This window comes from Vidua chalybeata, chromosome 9, assembly GCF_026979565.1.
Source record: "Vidua chalybeata isolate OUT-0048 chromosome 9, bVidCha1 merged haplotype, whole genome shotgun sequence".
NCBI lineage: Eukaryota > Metazoa > Chordata > Aves > Passeriformes > Viduidae > Vidua > Vidua chalybeata.
Window position 1 is genome coordinate 4,149,843 of NC_071538.1, and position 23,792 is coordinate 4,173,634.

A 23,792-nucleotide genomic window follows, 5' to 3' on the forward strand; every position below is an offset into this window, starting at 1 on the left:
GTGACGAGCCATCCCTCTTGCCTTATTTGTCATTGCTTCTCTGGGTTTGGAGACCTTGCATTGGCAAAAAGATGGAAACCCAAGTGCAATCCCGGCTGCTGCAGGCAGGCATCAGTCCCTGCTTCGCAGCAGGCTGCTGCTGCTCTCCGGTGGAGTTCCTCAGCAGAGGATGAAATACATTCTGATGTTTTGCTGGAGGCTCCTGACAGGCACTGGTGTATATTACTGAGTAACACGCTTCAAAGGCTGGCCCGTGTTTTCCCATGCTGCTGCTCAGCACCGTGCTCATACCAGCTGTACGTGCACCAGAAGATGGGGGCAGCCTCAGTCCCCAGGCAGGAGGCTTGCCCCACTGCCCTGCTCTGTCCCTTTGGGAGGTTTCGTCTTCCCAAGAGGAAAGTTAGTGTCTGTTTTCCCTCATTGAGCCTTGTTTGCTGGATGATGCCTTGTTTTTATGGGAATGGCAAGACTGGGAGCCATCTCCTTCAGCTGATGCTGAAGGCTCATTCAGGCTTTGTCTCCAGACAGTTTGTTTTCCACTCAGTTTCTTCAGCTGAAAGATTAAAAGTCAAAGACCTGCATGCCCTGAGCAGTTAGGGTTCTCTATTGCTTTTTCAAGAGCATCAATGAGCCTGTTGTCATGACAAAATTAACCCGAATGAAGTGCCAAGAAGGAGTGGGGAAAATCAAGATACTGCATTTACCTTTTTTTCCTAATACCACTGCTCTGCTTTAAAGCTCTGCTGCTGCAAAGTTCTCAGCATGCTACACTGCAGGGTGTGGAAGAGCCAGCGCTCTGGGGGATCAGGAAGGTTTTGGTCACAGCGGGAGAGAGGGATGGAGATTCCCATGGCAAAGGCTGCTTCATGTTTTTCAAAGTCCAAAGTGATTCCATTTGATTCAATTGATGCTGGATTTCCAGGGGTCTGGGCAGGGTCTCTGCATCCTGAAGTCCCCTGGCTGCACTCGAAGATTTTCCTGGGTGCTGCAGGTGTTGGGTTTGACTGTGCTGCTGTGTTTTGCAGTGGGGTCCCCCCGAAGCCCTGTGAACAAGACCACGCTGACCCTCATCAGTGTGACGAGCTGTGTCATCAGCCTGGTGTGCTCTTCCCACATGAACTGCCCCCTTGTCGTCAAGATCACCCTCCATGTCCCTGAGCACCTGATCGCCGACGGTGAGCATGCTGTGGTCCGACCCATCCCTTCCTGTGGGGTTTGATGGAGGAGAGGGGGAATGATGGACAGGATGGGTGCAAGACAGGAGGGACAGGTGTGGATGGAGGGCACCAGTGTGGGACAGAGGAAATGGGCATGGGATGGGGGGTGGGGATGGGGGGAAAGACAGAGGGGGATGCAGAGGATGGGTCCATGACAGAAGGGACTGGTGTGAGATGGGGGTACCATGTTGGGAGCAAGGGATGGAGTGCTAGAAGATGGAGGGGATAGGCACAGGACAGAGGAGACAGACAGAGGGTGATGATGGCTGTTGTGGGACACAGGGCTTGCTGCAGGATGGAGGGACGGGCATAGGGCCAAGGAGATTATTGTGGGTTGGAGGGGAACGCATATGGGATTAAATGGACCATGACAGGATGGAGGACATGGTGGGACAGAGGGATCAGACCTCAGTGTGGGACCAACGGGAGGGGTGTGGGATGGTGATGGCTGCTGTGGGACAGAGAGGAAAGGCACAGGAGAGAAAGAGCTGTCATGGGATAGAGAAGAGAGGTATGGAGTGGGGCGGGGGCTGTCATGTGGCAGACAGGGTGGGCACAGGACAGAGGATTCCTTGTGGCACAGGGGGACTGTTCTGGGACAGAGGGTACTTTCTCAGGATGGAGTGAATGGGCAGGGGGATGGAGGGATCCATCACAGGATGGGGGGCAAACATCATGGGATGGATGGGATGCAGGGCACCATCACAGGATGGAGGGTACAGCAGCAGGTTGCTGTCACTGACTCCCCTTGTCTTGCTGGCAGGAAGCCGGTTCATTCTGCTGGAGGGGAGCCAGCTGGATGCCAGTGACTGGCTGAACCCAGCACAGGTCATCCTCTTCTCCCAGCAAAACTCCAGTGGGCCCTGGGCCCTGGACCTCTGCGCCCGGCGCCTCCTCGACCCCTGTGAGCACCAGTGTGACCCTGAGACTGGTGAGTGTTCCTGAGGCTGGGGTGTGTGGCAGCAGCTCTCTGGCCACAGAGAGCAGGCACAGACTTTCCTGGGCATTTTCCCAGGGAAGGCTGTGAGAAGATCAGAGAAAAGAATGAGAAACAATTCTTATCTCCACTTGTTGCACCTGCTGTTGTGCACGTGTGGAATGTGTCATGGAGATTTGTTTACCAAAAAGTGATTTCTTAATTAGACACTGGATGGTGTTTGGATTGATTGACCAATTTAGGTCAAAGCTTTACTGGACTGTCTGGAAGGGTTACTGGGTTTCTTAATAAGTATAGCATAATATAGTATAGGATGATATAATAAAGCAATTGATCAGCCTTCTGCAATCAGGGAGTCAAAGCAAATTATTACCCAGCTGGGGGCCTGTGGAGACAGGGGAGGTTTGTGAGTTCACCTCTGCCTCCCCCAACCCATCTGTGGTGGGAAGGTGCTTCCTCACCTTCTTCTGGTACAACAGGGAGCTGCTGGGTGTCCTGGTGTGGCTGCAGGCTGCACTTGGCAGGGAAGCACATGGAAAGCCTTCCCATGTGTGTTCTCCCATGTTCCTGATGTCCCTGTCTCCACAGGGGAATGTCTCTGCTATGAAGGTTATATGAAGGACCCTGTGCACAAGCATCTCTGCATCCGGAACGAGTGGGGAACGAACCAGGGGTGAGTGCCCAGGCTTGGAGTGTCCTCACACGAGCTGCTGGGCTTCCACAGCTGTGGGAACTTCTGGGCTGGCAGAGTTAGAGGCACCTTGGTGAATTGTAAGGTCAGCACACGACTGGGCTCTGCAGCGGGTCTGCGGGAGGTGAGGATTTCTGTTCTTTGAAATAATCAGGGATGAGGTACAAGAGGCCATTGTCAAATTTCAGAGTAAACACCCCCTGGAGAAGATCGAGGTTGTTCCTCCCGCCCTTGTGTGCACTATCTTGGGCATCCTGCGCTTTGTGGAGCTTTCGTTTTGGGTGTGTGAGGCATCAGAGGAGGGCTGAGGTCCCCACTGAAAACTGGGAAAATTAAATGCTTTGATACTGTGGCTGAGGGAACAGAGGAGTCACCATCTGCTCCAAGCTTTACACACCTGGAGGTGGTAAAGGAAAATTTTCTGATGTTTCAGCAGCAATTTGGTGGTGGATTCCAAAAGTTCCCATCTCTCTGAGACCCTCAAGGGGGTGCTCCATCTGTCCCTCAACACTCGTGGGTCTGTGACGTGCAGCTGGGGCCTCCCAGGAATGGCTGGAGGTGATGTGCAGAAAGCCAAGACATCCCCAAATTCAGAGGTCCCACATTCATTGGCACCTCCAAACCCTCGTTTTCCCCCCTTTTCTCATTACGCTGCAGCTGGATCGGTGGTGGCCCTGCACGTGTCAGGATGCCCTCTCTGAAGTTATTAGTCTTCACAGTGGGAAGAGAAAAATCATCAAAGGCTGGGCTTGGCGTCCCCCCTGCCATGTCGCTGCGCCGGGGGCTGGCAGCGGTGGGGGGCTGTCGGTGCCAGCGCAGCCCCGCTGTGTCCCTTTGAGCTGGGGCCCTGGGGAGAGCACTGCTGCTCCATCTCCAGCCCCCTCTCTGTTTTTTATCATTTTAAAGGCCATTTAGCAACTGAACGCAGTGTGGAACACCAGCTGTGTTAGACAAGTTGTTGCTCTGGGTGCCCTGAGCTGGGGTGATGTTCGTGGCACAGGTGGCCCCACGCTGGGGATGTGCTATGGGGTGTGGTGATGGTCCCCAAACCTCTGTGAGGGGTGGGAAAATACAGGCAGAAATACAGCTCCTTGTCCTGTTTGTCCCCAGGGGCCAGTGTCCAAGAGGAATGTCCCCAGCTCCTCTGTGCAATCTCATAAGAGGCAGTGAGTGATGGGCTGGGGTGTGGGGGAGATTATTCCCACGCCAGGGTTTGCCTGTTTTGGGAGGTGTTGTGTTTAGGAGTGTCTCACGGTGGGCTGGAAAGAGCCCACAGCCACCCATGGCCACGTATGGTTTTGGTGCCAGCCTCTGCCTCCATCAGAGCAGTGTTGGACCCACCACCTTGCAAAAAGCAAATTGGCAAATAACTTTGTCCATTGAGGCTAGTGATAAAAATTGATAATTGGGAAAAAATATAGATGTAACAAGCAGGAGAGAAGCCAAGGGCAAGAAGCATCAATGCATGCCTGAAGTCCCTGGACCTGTTTGCATCACCTGACCCAGCTTTGGTGTCAGCAATGCCCACCTGAAAAGTGCTCAGGACCTCCCCTGTTCCTCTGGGGGATTTGGGGCTGCTTTTTTAGACCTATCTCCAGCCTGATGCTCCCACAGGAGCCTTTTCTCTGCCTTTTCTCCTGCCACAGGAGTCATACCTGGCCAGGATACATCTTGTCTTGTGTTTCTTCTTCTATACCAGAGTTGGCTATGACAAATTATGTGCAGCATTTCCAAAATATTTTTCTGTTTGGGGCAGAGAAACCTGGCAGTTCTCTTTTTCCCCAAGGTGCAACACAGCCTTAGACCATGGTGGGTTGTCAAAGTCCTTCTGCCCTTCTCTGGGCTCTTGAGAAGGCTCCAATGCTGCAGTGTCACCATCCTTAGAAAATTCCCTCAAGCCTCTTGCAACAAAATGCAACAAAACTGCATTTTGTGTTTTTTTCATTGAACTTGTCAGATTTTTGTTTCATAAAATGGTGGCAGCTGAAACCACTCTTCACCATCCCTACCCACAGTTTCCACTATTTTTAGGGGCTCTTGAAAGCATGTTCACACTATGCATTGTGATGCTGAGGGCAGCTTGGTGTTTAATGAGGGTTTTTTTTCCTTTTCTATCTGTTCCTGATGTCCAGGTGCTGCTTAGTGCAGCTCTGCCTGGAAGGGCTTGTGATGGTTTTGCATGACCTTTTGGCCTCCACAAGGTCATGACTGATGAAATCTCTTTAGCCTAGGAGAACCATCTTGTCAGAGCCTGTTTAACTGAATAACTTGCAGCTGTAAGCTTGTATTTATGTTTTTTGGGGTAGAGGTTGAGCTGCTGTGCTGTCTTTTGTTGGGCCCATCAGCTCACTCCCAGTTCCAGCCCAAGCAGGTGGCCTGCAGGCTCACCTGAAAGAGATGTCTGCAAATCTTCTGCTCTCTCCCCCCATCTCAAGGTGAGATCAGCTGTGCCTGAAACATTTCTGACTACTGTTTGTCTAATACGCTCTGAACCCTCCAATATTGGAGTGATGTGCTGCTGCCATGGGTCAGTCCCCAGAGAAACCACACTGGCGCTTGGTCAACAAAGCAGGATTTGCCAAATCCCTTGGCAAACATGGGAGTGATGTGTTCTGGATATGACCTCCTCTGTTTTCCCCAGGTGGCCTTTTTGTCTGAAAATTCATTTCAGCCCTTTGGTTTAGATAGTTTTGCCTTGGTTTGTTTTTATTTACAGTGATGACAAGTTGTCTCGGTGTCTGTTCACTCAGTAGCATCTAATTTTGCTCATAAAGGCGAGCTCATCTTTGTACTTTATTGGTGATGGCAGTGAGAAGCTTCTTGTGTTGTGTGTATTTTGGGTACCAGACTGAGATCCACGCCTCCACACTGCTTCTTTTACCCAATATGTCCGGACCCTAAATCTTCAGTTTTTCAAAAACTCAGATGTTTTTGATCATGGATAGCAGATACATTTGATCAGCTACTTTTTTTTTTTTTTTTTTTTTTTTTTTTTTTTTTTTTTTTTTTTTTTGGTGTGTGTGTGCTGATCTTCGCCTGTTTTAAACAAATCTGTCTGGTGCTGTTTGTGTGCTCACAGTCTGTCTCCCTGCTTTGATATGCATTGTTAATTAGTTGCTTTTCGAATCTTACTCTAATGTTCCCTGAGTAGGATGCAGTTTCTAGCAATCCTACCAGCCACACTTCATCTTTGCTCATCAGACCAAATTTCTGCAATTCTTTTTGTGGGATAACTTGGCCAAAAATCAAATCAGTACATTCTGTCTTCAGTTAATAAACTGTTACCTGCCTGCATTTGTACTTTTTCATCCCAGCCCTTAGATCCATCTTGCACGTGGCTTTCCCCTCCCCACGGTGCACTTTTCAGCCTCCCCCGATGGGATTTGAGGTGCTCTGCATTTAAGGAGTCTTTATCAATGTGCTCTTTCAACTTGTAATGGGCTTCACCCTGGCCTGGGGAGGTTTTAAGGCAGTTTAAGGTGATATGGTGAACATGTCAGGCTGGGTGCTCTCATCCTGCTGTAACTGTTGGGAAACTGTCCCACCCCAGTCTTGCTCCCCACCCGCAGCCTTGCAGATGTTTTTTTCCAGCACAGGACCCGAATTAGTGCACCAGCCTGTGCCCTGCTCACCCAGCTCCCCTCCCCTCCCCATCCCATCTCTTCCACACATGATATCCCCATCCTGGCAGTGCACCTGCTCCTCTTATCCCATCCCCATCCCACAGAAGAGTGAGGGACACACTGAAGTGACAAGTACAGCACTTTTCCTGCTTAAAGCCTTTATTTTTCTCTCTCTTTTTCTCCCCGCACCCTTTTTTCTATATATTCTTTTTTTCCTTGCCTCTCTCCATCCCCTGCTGTGTGCCTCTGCCTTGCAAGCTGAAGCCTGATAAAAAGCTCCTGGTTCTTTCAGATCCTTTCACCAAACCACCCATCCGCCTCCTCCTCCCGCCTCATTCTCCTGCTAGATTTACGGGCAGCCCAGGGAGAAAGTGCCAGCATTAGCATTTTTAATGAAGAGCTGCTTGCAAGGGATGGCAGGGTGGGAGGGGCAGGAGGGGCTGGGAAGGGGAGAGGCATCAGCAGCTGAAACACGAGCAGAGCTGTTGCAAAGCAAAGTGAAGTTGGGGAGGAGCTGCCATGGGCATTGGCGATGTCACTCGATGCCCCGGTGCCATCTTCTCTCTGCTCTTCTGCCATCAGGGTGGTTCTGGGCCTTCATGGGTCCTGGGGTGCAGCAGGTGCTGTGGGGGTGCTCTGGTCTGCTCACCCTGGCACGGCCATCCTTGTGCTGTGCACTGGTTGGAAACCCTGAAAAGCACAGGAGCTCAGGGAGTCAGATGTGAAGTCACCTATTCCAGCGTGTAACCACTTTCTCCTCCAGTGACATTTCAGTCACACTCCCCTGCAGCAACTTCTTGTGCCTTCTGCAGAGACCCTCTCTGCAGCCCCTCCAGCCTCTTGCCAGCTCTCCTCAACCCAGCTGCTCCAGGTTAGCTTGTGGTGCTCACATCCTGCCAGCTCTGGGCTTATTCCTCACCCCGCCCATCTTGTTTGGAAGAGTTTTGCAGGCAGCGGGGACAAGCTGGAGCACAGTTCTTGATGCTACAAGTCAGTCTGGCCTCATCCCCTAGGGGCTGCAATTTAAGCATGGCCAGGGCCCTGTTGAGCTGGTTCAAAGCATTGCCAGCAGTGCCAGGTTTGGAGGGCTTAGCAGGTGTTTTGTGAGCTTCCACTCAAGCCCAGATGTGGAGCAAAGCATCCAGATAATGGTCCATCTAGAAAAGCTGAGAGGCTTAAGATTGTCCTGGGGATCCACTGGCAGCACTTTGGCCTTGGGAACTTGCTGGCTGAGTGTGGGGAATTTGCTGGTTCTCAGGTGCCCTGGTAATTCCCCATTTTGTTGTTTCAGATGCTTACCTGAGTGCCAGGGCTTGCAAGAAGCTGAGAGCTGTCATTTCTGGCCCATTTAATCCAACCTGATCAGATGCAGAGCTGCTGATCATTCCCACTTTTCTTTGTAAGCTCTGAAGGCCATGCAACCCTGACTCTCCCTTGCCATGTAGGGATGTAGCTAAAGGCTGAACATTGCATTTAAGGGGCTTTTTTTTGGCCCCCAGTAAGGGAAAAGTGTGGCAGGCTGAGGAGATGCCACACATCTCCCTTCCTGGAGTACAGAAACGTCTTTCCTGGATCAAAGCCATCATAACTTTTTACAAGGACCAGGGGTAATGGGTTCAAACTGTCAGAAGGCAGGTTTGATTAGATATTAGGATGAAATTCTTCACTATGAGGGTGGTGAGGCTCTGGCACAGGTTGAGAAACTATAGCTGCCCCATCCATAGAAGTGTTCAAGGCCAGGGTGGATGGAGCTTGGAGCAAACTGGTCTAGTGGAAGAGGGGTAGAATGAGATGATCTTTAAAGCCCCTTCCAACCCTGGCCATTCTGGGACTCTACGATTGCAGGATTTTTAGCCACATTTGGAAATTGCATCCTAGGTGGACATAACATGGTTTGGGTGCTGATTTTAATCTCCCAGGTGGGTCCAAATACACTGGCTCCACATCCTGGGTGTGTTGGCATCCATGGGCTCATACATGTGCCACCAGGCAGAGGTCTGGCTTCTATAGCACCTGGCCCAGCACTGAGCTCTGCTGCAAGCCAAGAGCAGCTCTCCACAACCACTTTTCCACCTGAGTTGATGGGGAACAATGCCTTGCTTCTACACAGACTCTGCCTTTGTTCCCAGCCTGACGTGCTTCTCAGAAGCAAGAATAAAACCCATCTGCGGGAGCACTGGAAGGTGGGGGAGTGAAGCATTCAAGGTGCTGGTGAGACACAAGGAGCACATCTCTTTCTGGGTGAAGCTGACCTCATTCAAGGCAATCCGATTGTGGGCTGAATGTAATCCTCGGCTCCCAGCTGACCGGACAGGAAAATGGCATTGTATCCCAGCGAAGGAATGCTGTAATCCTGCTGTCAGGATTTTTGTATTATTATTATTATTGTCCTTGCTGAAATAACTCCAGATTCGAAATTAAACTGCTTGTGCAGGAGAGCTGTAATTGTCTTGAGAGAAGATCCCTGGGCTTGTCGCTGGCACCTGACACTCTTGACTCTGAATTTTAGCAGCAGTGATGGGATGGAAAATCTTCTCTCCTCAGCTCTGAGCTCTTGCAAACGGGATTTGGAGTTTTAGGGTTTGGGAATGGGGTTCATGTTGCCTCATTCAAAGCCCAGCATGGCTGGGTATCTTGTCTGTCTCACTCTGCAAGTGGTGAGACAGGGCTGTGCTGCTGGGGGTTCGTGTCCCAAAGGTGCCATGGCCATGGGTGTCCCACTGAAAGGCACCAGCCTCCAAATCTTAGTGGCTCATCACTCATCACCCTGTGCTATCTACAACAGCAGGGATGGACCAGCTCTCCAGCCTCCTCCTTGGCTCCACGCTTCCGCCTTGTCTTCCAGCCCACTTTGCAAAGCTCCCCCTCCTGGAACAGTGAAAGGGTGTTAATAAGGCAGATGGTGAAAATGGGGTCCCCGACTTGATGTGCTGTTTGGCAAAAGCCTCACAGAGAAAGGGTCCAGCTGTGGTTTGGTTTTCTTTTTGCAATTCAATAGCTGTGAAGCAAATCCCTAAAACAGGACCAGGCAGGTGGTACTGAGCATGAAGGGATGTGAGGATGGCTGGAGTGCATCCAACCCCAAAAGAACAGATGCAACACACCACTGGCCTATTGGCAGGTTGGAGCTGGGATGAGAATCTGATGTAGGGACCTCAGAATTAAGATCTCAGATCTGAGGCTGTTTTATTGTGTTGTCCTGGCTGCCCTAGGAGTCATCCTACCCTAGAACCCTTCTGCATGGGAGCTGGGGGCTGAGCAGGGGAAGCATTTTGGGCTGTCAGCAGCAGTGGGGACACGACGCTGGTGTGATGCTCCTGGGTTTCTTTTCCAGGCCTTGGCCATACACCATCTTCCAGCGTGGCTTTGACTTGGTGCTGGGCGAGCAGCCTTCTGACAAGATTTTTCGGTAAGCGGTGAAGGCAACCTGCTCAGCACATTTTGGGGCTTAAATATGACTCAGGGCATGCAGGCATGCAGGTAGCCCAGCTGGCAGGGCTGAGCACAGCTGTCCTGTGCCACCTCCTGGGGACATGCAAGCATGGCTAGGAAGATCCCCCTGCAGCTGTCATGTGGATGCTGGATACCCAGCAGTCAGTTCCTCCTCCCAGTCCATGGTGAGAGTGAGTTTTAGGCTCTGAAGGAGGGTTTCTATGGAAAATGAAAGTGTCCTCTTTTTTTTTTTTTTAATTACTTAAGTTACATGCAATTTTTGGGAATCATTGGATGTATTTGGAGGAGCCACCCCACTTTACCCTGCCCACACACCTTACTTTGGGCTGGCATCCTTGCAGGACGAGCAGGGAGGCTCAAGGGCTTGGATTTGGGTGGAGACATCCTTCCAGGGTCAGCTTTTCCCTCTGTGCCAGCCTGTGCTGCTCTCCCTGGCAGGTTCACCTACACCTTGGGGGAGGGCATGTGGCTGCCCCTGAGCAAGAGCTTCGTCATCCCACCAGCTGAGCTGGCCATCAACCCCTCAGCCAAGTGCAAGACTGACATGACAGTGATGGAGGATGCAGTGGAGGTCAGGTAGGTGCCATGGCAGGGTGAGGGAGCTCAGGAGGGGCTTCAGCAAACAGAGCTGGGGTCCCCATCCCATGTTTTGCAGGTGGAGATTAGTGCAACCATTAACCTGCCCCTTTTTAGTCCTGCCTTTGGCAGTGTTCCTCCTCATCTCAGTAGCTCCTGCATCCTTCTAAAAGCTTGGCTGCCATCCAGTTCACTGTCAGCCCGAGGAAAGCCTGAGCTCTGGAAAAACCCACGCAGCAGCCACGCATGCATCCACAACATCTCTTGGAAGCAGTGACACATCTCCTCTTCCTCCTCCTCACAGGGAAGAGCTGATGACCTCGTCCTCCTTCGACAGCCTGGAGGTCCTTCTTGACTCCTTCGGCCCCGTTCGTGACTGCTCCCGGGACAATGGGGGCTGCAGCAAGAATTTCCGCTGCATCTCGGACCGCAAGCTGGACTCCACGGGCTGTGTGGTGCGTGACCCCTGGGACCTGAAGTCTCCCTTGGTGTGAGCAAGGAAGGGGAGACCACAAAGGGAATCCTTCCTCCCTTACTGTCCCTTCGGGGTGGATATTTTGAGGTTGATTTTATAGCAGGAAGATATTTTTGGGCTGGCATGTCCTCTGTTGCTGGGTGCACACACACACACACACAGAGGAGGCAGTAAGAGTCCATCTGTTTGTTGGCCCTGTGGGAGGCTCCAGATCACTCATGTGTGTGCCCTGTCACCACCACAGCTGCTCTGCCCCAAAACAGGGCGCCTGTGGGGCTGGGGTGCACTGCTACAGTGTCACCAGAGCTGGGCATTGGGGTGAAGAGGCTGTGAGTGTGGGGCAGAAAGTGGGTGTGGAAAGGGCAGCACGGCTTTGTCAGTCACTGGAGCTGGGTTGCTGGAGAGTGGGGTTGATACCAGCACATTGTCTTGGTAGGGGATGGCTTGGAGGGCTCCCACCTCAGGGGATACACTCCTGAGGGCTGCAAGGAGGCTTTGGTGCAGGAGGAATATCTGCAGCTGTGGTTGGTGCTGCTGTCCTTCCTGCAGCCCCTGAGCACTGCTCAGGCTGCAGTTTCTGGTGGAGAGCAATGCTGGAGCCCTGCCCTCCAACTCAGTCCCAGAGACAGATACCTTCCCATGGGTTTTCACCTCCTGCTTCCCCCACCCCTCCAGTGCCCCACAGGACTGAGCCCCATGAAGGATGGCACGGGCTGCTACGACCGTCACGTCGGCGTGGACTGCTCCGACGGCTTCAACGGGGGCTGTGAGCAGCTGTGCCTGCAGCAGATGGTCCCCCTGCCCGAAGACCCCCTGCTCTACAACATCCTCATGTTCTGTGGGTGAGTGACCATCACCTCCTTGGCCACGTGGACACCCCCAAAGTGCTGCTGTCCATTGCTGCTGCCACCCTGAGCTTGTAGGATTGGGATGGAGGGGGTCTCCTCTGTCCTTATGTGTGTCCCCAGTGCTGGGGGGGCTGCAGCTGACAGTGGGCCCCGTGCTGGCTTCCCAGGTGCATTGAGGACTACAAGCTGGGTGCGGATGGGCGATCGTGCCAGCTGATCTCGGAGTCGTGCCCCGAGGCGGGCGACTGCGGCGAGCCCCGCGAGCTGCCCATGAACCAGACACTCTTTGGGGAGATCTTCTACGGCTACAACAACCACTCCAAGGAGGTGGCACCGGGGCAGGTGCTCAAAGGGACCTTCAAGTGAGTTGCAGACATGGGGAGGGGACCCCAGCAGTGTCAGACCTCACCATCCTCTCCAAGAGGAAGGCATGGGAAGGAGCCTGGGGCTGGACTGTATCAGACTGCCTGGTCCATCCATCTTTGCTTTGCAGAAGCTGGAGGGGCTGGTGAGGATGGTGGATCTGACACTCTCCATCAAGAGTAGACATCTTTTTAATCTGTTCCTGAAGGAAAGGAGAAGTGCCAGGTGTTTTTTTGGGATGGGTCACTTGCTGGCAGTCATTTCTGCTGTCCTCCAACCTTGCTCTTCTCTCTGCAATTGACTTCCAGGCAGAACAACTTTGCCCGGGGCCTGGAGCAGCAGCTGCCGGATGGGCTGGTGGTGGCCACGGTCCCCTTGGAGAACCAGTGCCAAGAGGAGCTCTCTGACCCCACGCCCGACCCTGAGTTCCTCACTGGTGAGTGAATCCAGCTGGATCCATGTCTCTCCCAGTGAGGCAGCTGCCAGCATGTCCAGCTTCAGCACCTTAACCTCCCACAGGATATATGTACCGTAGGATATATCTAGTGTGGCATTAGCACCCTGTGCTCAGCTGCACATAAAGGAACCAGCAGCTGAAGGTTGGTTCCTTTTTCCAGTAAGAGGAAGGCATTAAAAATTAAGGAAATGCAAAGGCTGTAAATTAATTGTGGAGTGTAAAAGCTCAAGCATCCATCAAATATTTGGGGCATTTGCAAAAGGATTTTTTTTTTTTTTTAAGGCAAAAATGGTTTTCCAACTACCTTTGATTTCTTTGCTGATATAGTGAAGCATTCAAAACCAAGTGCCACCAAACCAAAATGTTTTGGTTTGCTGTGCCAGAGCATCATGTGCATGAGTGATAGGTTATCATGGGTTCCTAGACAGCCTTCAAGGATCTGCCTTTTTTCCAAGTTGCCAGTATTCATAAATTGCCTTTATTTCCCTGGTGTTTGTTGCTGTTTATGGGAATAAATCGCTCGGGACTCCATTTTCTTCATGGTGGAAAAAAGCCATTCTTTATTCATGTAAGTCCTTTTTAAAAGTAAAATTTTTATACAGTTTTACAGACCTCGTGTGGGACTCCAATTGGTCAGTAGCTTTCTTGCCAATTACTTTACTGGTTAGTAACAAGTTTTTATCCTGTATTGATTGGTCACTCAGACTCTTGCTGTCTATTTGCAGGGACAGTTGTTTGTTAAAGATAGTTTTCATTTTTCTGTCTAATGGTGCAAAAACAGTTTATGCAGGTGCAAGTAATTTTTTAACCCAGGAATAGTTTGTTATGCTTTCACATGGGAACTTGCAGAGTACTAGCTTGACAACGCTGATTCCAGGAGAGCAGGCCTGATTTTATGAAGCCTTTCTCTATGATTTTTCCACCTTTACTGCAACACTGTTGGCTGAAAGGGCCCTGACATCCAGGAGCTACTAAGCACAGGATGTGGCTAGTAATGTGTTTTTGTCTCATAGGAGACCCTGTGCATTCCCCAGAGCTTCCAGGAGGATTTTGGGGAGCGCCCATGGACTGTATCCAGGGTCTGGTGGATGCTGGTTGCCCTGACAGGGTGAAGGTGCAGGCAGATTCAGCAGGGAGGAGGGTGCTGGTGGGTCTTGGGGGGCTGAGCTTCCCCAAGAGAGCTGGGTGGGTGGGTCACTCTTGCTTCCCTGAGGACACTCAACCCTGCCTGGAGGTGCTGGAGGACACCTGCCTCCCAGTGGGGCTCTCCTGCCTGTGACATGGTTACATGGATGTAAGGAAGGCACTGCCACCACAGCCTCAGCATCACAGCAGTGTCAGTGGGACTGGGATTTCACTGGCAACTATGCTGGGGAGGTAAAAGCCAGTAAATGATCCTATTCATTTCCCACTCTCTGCTGGCTTTGTGGCTGATTTAGGGAAAAAAAAGGAAAAGAAGTAATATATTCTCTGCTTGTCAGAAGCTTGGATATTGCTGTGAATACACGAGAGGCAGAGCTGCTGAGTAAGGAAGGGCTGCTTTTGCATAAACACTTAGCAGGGAAGAGCAAGGCTTTGAAGCTGTCGGCAGCAGCCAGCACTGAAGACAGAGGCGCTGGAAGGCAAAGGATCTTATCCTGCTTATACTCTGTCTTCAGGTCTTGTTACAGAGGGGGGGATGCCCACTGTTATCCTCCTGAACTCCTGCTGGGTGCCTGTTAGCAGCAGAATTTGCTGCTCCGCTGCCGAGCAGAGGCGTGACACGCTGGTTGTGCAGCACTGGAGCTGCGAGGGGGGAGGTGGCCTGTCCCAGCATCCTGCTGTGGCACTCTAGGGATGCTCTGGCCACCAAATTCAGAGCCATGAGCACCCTTCAGTTCCCTTGCTGGGGCTTTGTCTGAGGCTCAGTGGCCTCTCTGTCCCTCTGCTCATAGAAGCTGAGCTGCCTTGTGCCTTAAGCAGGAGTAAGTGGCCACCCAGCCCAGGTCTCCATGAATTTCTGGCTACTGTAACTAACAGCTAAATGGCTGAAGAACGGGATGTCTTTGAAGGAGAAGGACAAACCCTGGGTCCTCTTCAGCCCCAGCATTGCCATAATGTCCTGAGGGAACATTAGCATCCATAGCTGAGCGATGTCCCAGTCCATCTGCTGCCCACTCAGCTCAGTCCCAGCCAAAGGGGACCCAGGGCCTCTTGGCCGGTCGCACTTGGGCACACGTGGCATGACGGTGACCGTTCCCAGGCCTGCTAGCAGCTCATTAAAAAGCACAGCTCTCATTAGTGACATAATTAGCATACCTGGGCATGCCTTGGGAATGGGCACTGGGAAAGGAAGCAGGAGGGGGTACAGGAGGAGGCTCATTATCTTCCAGTGCAGAGCCCGGACGGCAAAATTAAACAAGCCTACATGTTTTCCTTCAAAGCCATCTTTTTAATTGCTGAGGACCACCTGACCCTCAGCTCTGAATGCCTCCCTGGGGGCATGTGGTGTGAACAGAACCCTTTTCCCTGACTTCTTCCCACCTTGATGGCTGTGTTGCCCACGGCATGAAGGGCTACAACCATCCCCGTGGTGAGGTACTGCTCAGCAGTGGCATTGAGTCCCTGTGTCCTTTCTCTGGCAGGGATGGTGAACTTCAGCGAGGTGTCCGGGTACCCCCTCCTGCAGCACTGGAAGGTGCAGTCTGTCATGTACCATGTCCGACTCAACCAGATGACCATCTCCCAGTGTAAGTGTGCAGGGACACAGGGAATAAGGGGAGAAAGGATGGCAAGAGGTGACATAGCCTTCTGCTGGCAGGTGATGGGCTCAAAGGCTGGTTGCCCATTGCGAGTGTGTAGGGAGGTAGCAAGGGCTTGGTGGGCTCTGGGAACTGAGCCCACCTCATCTCGCCATCTCTTTCCCAGCCTTCAGCAATGCACTCCACTCACTGGATGGAGCCACCTCCCGTGGAGATTTTGTGGCGCTGCTGGACCAGTTTGGCAACCACTACATCCAAGAGGCAGTGTACGGCTTTGAGGAGTCCTGCTCCATCTGGTATCCCAACAGGCAGGTCCAGCGGCAGCTCTGGCTGGAGTATGAGGACATCAGCAAAGGTAGGAGCTTATCCTTGGGAAGGGAACTCATAGCCACCCCATGGGAGCGGGAAGCAGGGTTTGCTTTTTGCATTTTGGAGGGTCCCCAGCCTGTGTCAGGACCGCATCCCACATCATCATCTCACACCCTGCTCTCATACCCTTTGAAGCCAGCCAAAGGATTCCTATGGATTGCAGCAGGCACTGGTCTAGGCTGAAAAGAAAGATCAATTCCCACAGCCCCAGGGAAAGACAAGTGCACCCATCCCACCAAGCCATCCTGCCTCATTCTGGACTTAACTGTTGTCTTTAATCTTACTCCTTCCTTCCTTTTGTCTCTGCCTTATCTACTCTCTTCCACTTGCATCCCACAGCCAGACTTTTCTCCCTCCAGTGTGTTTCCTTCTCCTGGGGAGAATGCTTTTAATGCCTGGGAACCAGTTAGGAGCTGGGAGGTTCATCATGGTGCACAGGGCATCTGGCTCTGCTGCATCCCCTTCAGTGCCCTGGCTGCAGTGAGCTGTGATGGATCCCCAGTGGAAAAGGTCATGCCCGCTTTGAATGGCAGCTTTACAAAAGCTGAGGCAACCTAACTCCTGCCTGCTGCCATCTGTCCTCAGGATTGTGGCAACTTGGTCTAGTGGAGGGTGTCCCTGCCCATGCAGGAGACTGGAATGAGATGGTCTTTATTGTCCCTCCCATTCCAAACTATTCTCATATTCTATGATTCTGGGATCTCTTGTGCTGGCCTCAGCAAAGCTGCCTGTAGGCGTTTTCCTGCCTGTGCTGGGGATAGTGGGTTGCAGCATCCAGGCTTGGGCAGCAAACAAGAGCCAGCTCCCAGGCCTGGGCATGGGGAATGCTGAGCAGAGCTGCTGCTTTTTAGATGACCTTGGTTTGCTGCTCCTGCCCAGGAATTCCCAGGTGCAGGCAGTGTGAGCTTGGAGCTCACAGGCGCCACAACAGACGCATAATTTCCATCATGAAGCTTCATAATTCTCAGTATTGGCACCAGCCTATGATGCTGCTCTTGCTGTGTCCTAGCCACAGAGATATTTATTATATCCCCAGGGCTCTTGTGTGGGAAGGGCTTCTTTCAAAGCCTCAATCTGGATCCTGTGGGCTCAGGTCTCGTGGAGCCTGGACTCCTTCACAAGCCCGCCTGGGAAAGTACAGACCCGGCGCTCTTTGGCTGTAGGCTGTCTCCAGATGTAGCACCTCCTGATTGCAAGTACTTTTTTTTTTTTTTTTTTTCTCCTGCAATTTCCTCCTCTTTGATTTTTGTGCTTGGAGGCTTTTCAGGTCTGGCAGGCTTTTTCCACCCACAGTATCACATTTAGGTTTCACTCTGGCACCTGCCACTTTCCCTCCTTTGCTTTTTGTTTGCAAACGTCAGGGGCTGGATATCGATTGAGAAATTGCAAGAGACAAATCATTCCCTGGCTGCTCTGCTTTTCCTCAGTGCCTGCTAAGCTGCAATTCACAGCCAGTCTAAAGTGATCCATCTCCAGCTTCCTGGGGGAGCAGAGCAACACTTTTGTACCCCAGGTTTTGTTTTAACAGCCTTGTTTTCTTTGCAGGAGTCTCAAGGATGGGCTAGTGCTGGCCCATCATTTCTCCACAAATCTTTGCTATAGGGAGATTTTCCTATTGAGTCATGGATGTGGTCCATGGTGGCTGCCCACAGCAGCCAGCCCGTACCAAGTCACCACTAACGTTGGCCTGAGCCTGGCCTGGGGGTGAGGCTTTGCCTGATCGTCCTTCAGCTTCCTCCAACCCCACCGACCATCTTCAATGGTCCCTTTAGGCCCCTCTTTCTTCTGTATAAATCCAGGGGCATCCTTTGGCAGGGATTTTGTGTGAAAAGCACTGTTCCCCTTCGTGGCAGGGCTTGCCATGGCAGGGTGATGCTACCCAGGGCACAGCAGTGATGGGCAGATTTTACCTTTTTGACTTTTGTGCAAGGACTGTTCCTCTCGTGCCAAAATATTTCCTGCTATGTAGGGCCAGGAAGGCTTTTGCAGGAGAGTGGTTTGGCAGGGGTCTCTGTTGGGGAGTCAGTGTGACGTGAAGTGCCGAGGCAGGTCCTCCAGGAATCTCCAGCCACATGAAAGAGGCTCCCTCTCGTGGGGACCTGCTGTAAGGGTGCACTGTCCCAGTCCAGGTGTAGGGATGGGGCTGGGGAAACTGAGGCACGGGGAGACCAGAGGACCTGCAATCACAGAGGCCAGGGTGGGCTTTTTAGTCCTGATTCCTTCTCTGAAGACCAGTAAGTATTTAATCCCTACAGAGCAAAAGGATACAGGGGGCTCTTTGGAAACACTGCCTCTCTCCTGGGTGGAAGGCAGAGCTCTATCCCCTCACACATCCACTACCAATGGCTTGGAGCCCACGCTGGTGTCACTTTTTCTCCCCTTCTCCAGGCAATTCCCCCTCAGATGAGTCAGAGGAGCGGGAGCGGGACCCCAAGGTGCTGACATTCCCCGAGTACATCGCCAGCCTCTCCGAGTCTGGCACCAAGCGCGTGGCCGCCGGCGTCCGGATGGAGTGCCAGAGCCGCGGGCGCTGCCCCTCCTCCTGCCCGCTCTGCCACGTCGCCTCCAGCCCCGACGTGCCAGCCGAGCCCATCCTGCTGGAGGTCACCAAAGCGGCCCCCCTCTACGAGCTGGTCACCAACAACCAGACCCAGCGGGTGAGGAGCCACGTGCTGGGGGCAATGGAGTGGGCAGGAGGGGTGGCAGGACTGCATTGTGGCTGTCTTTGAAGGCAGCTTGCCCAGATAGCATCATGCCCAGCTGTGGCAGCCCTTGTCCATTGGCCAGCCCTGCTCTCCAGGCTGGATGGACTGTGCTGAACCCACCAGGGGATGGATGAACACTGGTACAAGTGGTGGTGGGACGGGAGCTTATCTGCCCGATGTTCAACCCCTTCTCCTCTCTCCCAGCTCCTGCAGGAGGCCACCATGAGCTTGTTGTGGTGCTCGGGCAGTGGGGATGTCATCGAGGACTGGTGCCGCTGTGACTCGAGTGCCTTTGGGGCTGACGGGCTGCCCACCTGTGCACCTCTCCCACACCCAATGTAGGTGCCCAGCCTGGCTTTTTGCTGTGATGGGTCTGTGAAGAGGTGGCGGTGGCCGACAGTGTGGTGGCAGGAGGTGGTGGGGCTGTGTGCCTTTAGGGGACAGGTTTGCAAACTGATGGGTGACCGGGGAATTGAGAGTACAGAGTTGCAGTGTCTTTTCTGAGTTCAACTGAGGACTGAGGAGCTGGTTGTGGATCCATGCTGATAAAGCAACCCTAGGGAATGAGTCCTTTGGACCAACATGCCCAGAGCCAGGAGGGGAAAGGGAGGGGGAGTAATTTCTCTCCTGAGGTTACTGTCTCCTGTGAGTTAATGGCTTTGAATCCCTTTTGTTGTGAGAGAGTAATGCAAAAACTGTCCCCCAGCCTGCACCTCTCCACTGTACATGAGCCCAGCAGCACACTGGTGGTACTGGAGTGGGACCACTCGGAGCCCCCCATTGGGGTGCAGATTGTGGACTACCTCCTCCGTCAAGAGAAAGTCACCGACAGAATGGACCACTCCAAGGTGGAGACAGGTGAGTGGGGACTCCACTGGTTCTCTAGGGAGAGTGGGATGGAGATGTTAGAAGAGAGCCTCTGCCTTTGTCTTTGCAAGGGGATGCTGCAACAAATCAAATACCCTGTGGAAGAGAGAGCAGCCCTTCTACCCACCATGCAGGAGAAAGGGGCAGCTCCATTCCACAGGGATGAACTTTTCTGGAAAAGTAGTGGGTCCCACTTTATACAAACTTCATGCGTTAGCCTTGGTCCCCCTTGGCACCAGGCAGTGTGGCAGCAGGCACAGGCTCTCCGCAGCCCCAGGGACAGCTGTGCCATCACCAGTGGCACATCCTCCCCTCTCTCCCTAGAGACGGTGCTGAGCTTCGTGGATGACATCATCTCTGGTGCCAAGTCCCCCTGTGCCATGCCAGCCCAAGTGCCTGACAGACTCTCCTCCACCATCTCCCTCATCATCCGCTGCTTGGAGCCCGACACCACCTACATGTGAGTGCCCTGTGCCGTGCCTGTGGCAGTGCTGACATCCTGATGCTGTTTGATGCTGCCTGTATTTCCATGTGGCCTTGAGAGCCCAGAGCTTTGTTTTTTTCCCCTTCTCATCCAGGTTCACACTCTGGGGAGTTGACAACACAGGAAGACGTTCCAGGTCGAGTGATGTGACGGTGAAGACGCCCTGCCCTGTGGTAGATGATGTGAAAGCTCAAGGTGAGATGGAGGGAGCTGCTGGACTGTGATGCTTGGGACCAGAGGGAGTTCCCCCTTCCAGCATGTTCCCGTACATGTCTTGTGTCCTGGCTCTAACATCTCCTTCACCCATAGTGGCCCAGGAGCTGCCACAAGGTGTGGAGGGCTGAGTTGGGGGGCTGCAGGAGGCACAGTCCTCTCTGAAAACAAAAGTGAATGAATGGTGTTTCACTAACGCTACCTGATGGCTTCACTCATTTCTTTTCTTAATTAGACCAAACTGTGGGAAGCTAACCTGGACTGAGTCCAGGGAATGCCATCTAGTCTGTTGGGACCTTGTCCTGATGTGATGTAAATCATAACTCAGTGGACAAATCTTGGTTCTGGTCCTGGTTTCCCTAGAACTGAGCTTTAGCCCTGACAGCCTTTCCTTGCACCCCACTGAACACCCCTGTCCTTCTGCCCAGAAATAGCAGACAAGATCTACAACCTCTTCAACGGCTACACGAGCGGCAAGGAGCAGCAGACAGCCTACAACACCCTGCTGGACCTGGGCTCCCCCAGCCTCCACCGAGTCCTCTACCACTACAACCAGCACTACGAGAGCTTTGGGGAGTTCACCTGGCGCTGTGAGGATGAGCTGGGGCCCAGGTAGGCTCGGGAGCTGAGCTGGCTAAGCAGGCAGGCCTGCCCACCAGCAGGCTTGTCCCTCATGGGTAGTGGTCACCAGGAAGGCATCTCTACATCAAATCTCATGATATGATGATGGGTGATAGACCTTAGAGTGTCACAGTGGGGTTTCTATTTTGCTGGGTGCTGTGCATGTGCAAGGACCATTAACATAGGACAAGGTGGAAAGTGGTTGACTGTTGTCAACCCAACACTACTGTCCATCCCATCAGCCCTATCCTGTCTCTAGAGTTTGGCCTAACATGTTCATGCTATGCAGAGTGGCAAAGGGATGGGATTTTCTCTTTTCCTTTATAGCTGATGCCACAGGCAAAAAGTCAGAAGGTCTTGGAAAAATAACATGCCTTCGAGGGATGGAGATCCAGTTCTGCTTTCTGCCTTTTCTTGGGCTTTGGCTTGAGCTGAATGCACCTCTCTGTACTGAACTCTGTCAACTTGTGGTCCCCAGCAGGACTGACTTTAGGTCTGAACTGTGCATTTCCTCACTTTTGATCCACATCTGTGGTTGTGTGGGGGTGACATGATATGAGAGTTTTTGGTGCCCAGGCAGTGCTGAGCTGCCACAGCAGGTTTTGGAGGAGATTGTCCTGAGCTCTTCCTGTCTTGTGCCTGAGTAAACACCATGTCTTCTCTTTAGGCTTCTCCAGGTCACTGAAGCCCCTCCAGCTGCCTGAGAATGTCCCAGACTTGTGGAGATAGCCAGATGTTCCCTTCTCCCCCTGGCCTTCAACGTCTGCTTTAGTCTGCATGGTTTCCCAGTAATGTAGATACTTCCAGTCAGTTTAGCAAGCTGGGCTGAGAGATTGCATGTGCTGCAGTGGTGTTTCATAGCATGTGGCCTCCAAACAACCAGAGCTGTATCCTCATCTGGAAATCAGGGTTACTTTCAAATGCACATCAACAAGAGCTCCTATGCATGAAATTCATGGCCGCTGCCTTACACCGTGCCCCACACGTCCTCTTGCTGGTCTCACCACTGTCTGTCTTCCAGCCCTGCTTCTCCAGGTGATCACTTGTATACTTCTAGCTGAGGATAGGAGATTCTCCATGTACATTCTCTGTCCTCCAAACCTCTGCTAGGCAGTCAGAGAGACTCAGCAAGTAGCTTGTGCCTATCTTGCACTTAGTGCATTGGACTTGTCTCCTGGTACGGCTTTGGTGGGAAACTCTGAGGAGGCCCTCCATGCCCTGGAGGGGTCTCCTCAGAGGGGTCTCTTCTCTTTTCCGTTTTCCCATTTTTGTCCTAAGAAATGTGAGCTCTTTGAGGCACAACCTCAAAGCTCAGTAGCAACATTGCAGCACATGGAGTCTTTTTAGGGCAGAGGCTCCCAGCAGCTCCTCTGCCCAGGGTTGCCTCATTCCCCAACACCGAGTGGCATCAGCAGGCTTGGACTTTAGTCTCACCGTTGGCTTGATCCCAGCTGTGGTGATGCTGCTCTGTCTCCACTTCCAGATGTGAAATCCAGCCCCACTTTGCACAGACCATCTGACATCTGTTGTGGTGATTTGCATGAGGAGCTCATAAAATTCCTTACATGGCAGACTGGAGTCGTCACAGAGCCGCTGCCATCACTGAGGCTGAGTGTTGCCACTGCTGCTTTCTGCTCCAGTGAGGAGACCCAGGACCAGCCAGAACAGGGGGTGGAAGCTGCCTCCTTGAGCCCCACGAGGCAGAGGCATTGCCATGGAGCAGCCAGAAATGCCACTGAATTACCCAAATGATACCATTTTCTGTGTGAATCTACGAACCAGAGGGTTAATTGCACCCTCTGGAAATGCTGGAGCGCTCAGGATAGGATGACGCAAGTTGCTGATGAAGTGTTTGCAGCTCACACTGCTTGGAAAGAGGCATTTAGGCAGCTGCAGCGGGCTCTGGTGATGACAAATCTTGGAAAGCAGACCTCCTGTTTGATCGTCTGCGAGGGCGAAGCACCCAGACTGGTGGTGACAGGACAAATCACTTGCAGATGACATTATTTAGCCAGCAGACAGTGTTTGTTTGACTGTTACTGATGCTCCTTTGAAGTCGTGGATGCGGACCCACGCGACTGACTCTACCATGTCCCTCCTCCTCCACACGTCCAGGGCACCTCCTACTCTGCTCATTTGTGGCACACTCAGCTCCTTTCTTGGCAGTACTGGCTGCTGGACTGAAGAAGCATAACTTGTGAGTGCACAGATAACTTGTCTGAGGCTACGAAAGCAAGTCGCTCCCTCACAGTCCAAGAAGGGATGCAGAGTCCTGGTCTTTGCATAAGGAAAGGAAATGGAGAGAAAAGCAAGCAGTAAGTGGAAGTTGGATTTGATGCAAAGCCCAGTGAAGTCTGGTAGTGCCTATGGACTTTGAGCCAAAATCTGTGGGATCATATCAGGCATTCCTGTGAGGGTGCCTGTAATGCCAGAGGAAGAGAGGCACTCATGGCACCTTGCTTAGGTATCAGATGCAGAGACCGGGACAAGTGAGAGCTTGGCTATTTTCTCATGGCTGGCCAGCTTGGGTGGCTGTCTCCAGAGCCAACACCATGCTAACCACCTTTGCTTCTCTGGCATGCCTTAGACATGAGCTCTGGGGTAGCACTTGTCATGTGGCTGCAGAGCTGGGCAACCTTTCAGTGGCTCCAGATTGGGCCCTTGGAGCTGCAGTCACATCCAAGGTTTTCTCTCTAGGAAAGCCAAAGTTGGCTCTGACTGGACTTGGGGTAAATTAATTCCTCTTCAAGCAGCTCTCCTATGGTGTGCCTGGCCTGGAGGGAGGTGTGGAGAGGCGGTGAATGTTCCTTCATGGTTGGTACACATATCCTGGAGCTGTCACACCAGCCCACCCTGCTTATCCTAAGTAAGAATGTCCAGTAAGAATGGGATTTTTTCCTTCAGAATCATGATTTGTGACTGCTGCCTCTTCTGGGCTGAGCAGATGATGAGTTAAAGCTAGTGAGGGGATGTATCTTCTTTTCCCTGACTATTCTAACCCACCAACTGACCTTGTAGCTGGGTAGGAAACTTCTCTCAGCTCATCAGACACTTAAACTTTTGGTCTGGGTTTCCAGGCACATGAGATACCTTCAAGATGCTTCATTTGAATCCTCCACAGTGGTCACATTCCCTGGAGATCACCCAAAGTG

General features: G+C 52.4%; 1 protein-coding gene across 1 annotated transcript in view; it reads left to right on the plus strand.

The window, feature by feature from the left end:
- ASTN1 (astrotactin 1) overlaps positions 1 to 23,792 on the plus strand; it is a 54,728-nt gene that overhangs the window by 25,578 nt on the left and 5,358 nt on the right. The window contains exons 6-22 of the mRNA XM_053950298.1: positions 1,026 to 1,175; positions 1,981 to 2,148; positions 2,743 to 2,827; positions 9,803 to 9,877; positions 10,360 to 10,497; positions 10,802 to 10,952; positions 11,648 to 11,814; positions 11,988 to 12,182; positions 12,492 to 12,619; positions 15,265 to 15,369; positions 15,548 to 15,736; positions 18,139 to 18,407; positions 18,660 to 18,793; positions 19,162 to 19,313; positions 19,647 to 19,782; positions 19,901 to 20,001; positions 20,448 to 20,631. Coding sequence (XP_053806273.1) covers positions 1,026 to 1,175; positions 1,981 to 2,148; positions 2,743 to 2,827; positions 9,803 to 9,877; positions 10,360 to 10,497; positions 10,802 to 10,952; positions 11,648 to 11,814; positions 11,988 to 12,182; positions 12,492 to 12,619; positions 15,265 to 15,369; positions 15,548 to 15,736; positions 18,139 to 18,407; positions 18,660 to 18,793; positions 19,162 to 19,313; positions 19,647 to 19,782; positions 19,901 to 20,001; positions 20,448 to 20,631 — 2,527 coding nt within the window. The remainder of the gene's footprint in view (positions 1 to 1,025; positions 1,176 to 1,980; positions 2,149 to 2,742; positions 2,828 to 9,802; positions 9,878 to 10,359; positions 10,498 to 10,801; positions 10,953 to 11,647; positions 11,815 to 11,987; positions 12,183 to 12,491; positions 12,620 to 15,264; positions 15,370 to 15,547; positions 15,737 to 18,138; positions 18,408 to 18,659; positions 18,794 to 19,161; positions 19,314 to 19,646; positions 19,783 to 19,900; positions 20,002 to 20,447; positions 20,632 to 23,792) is intronic.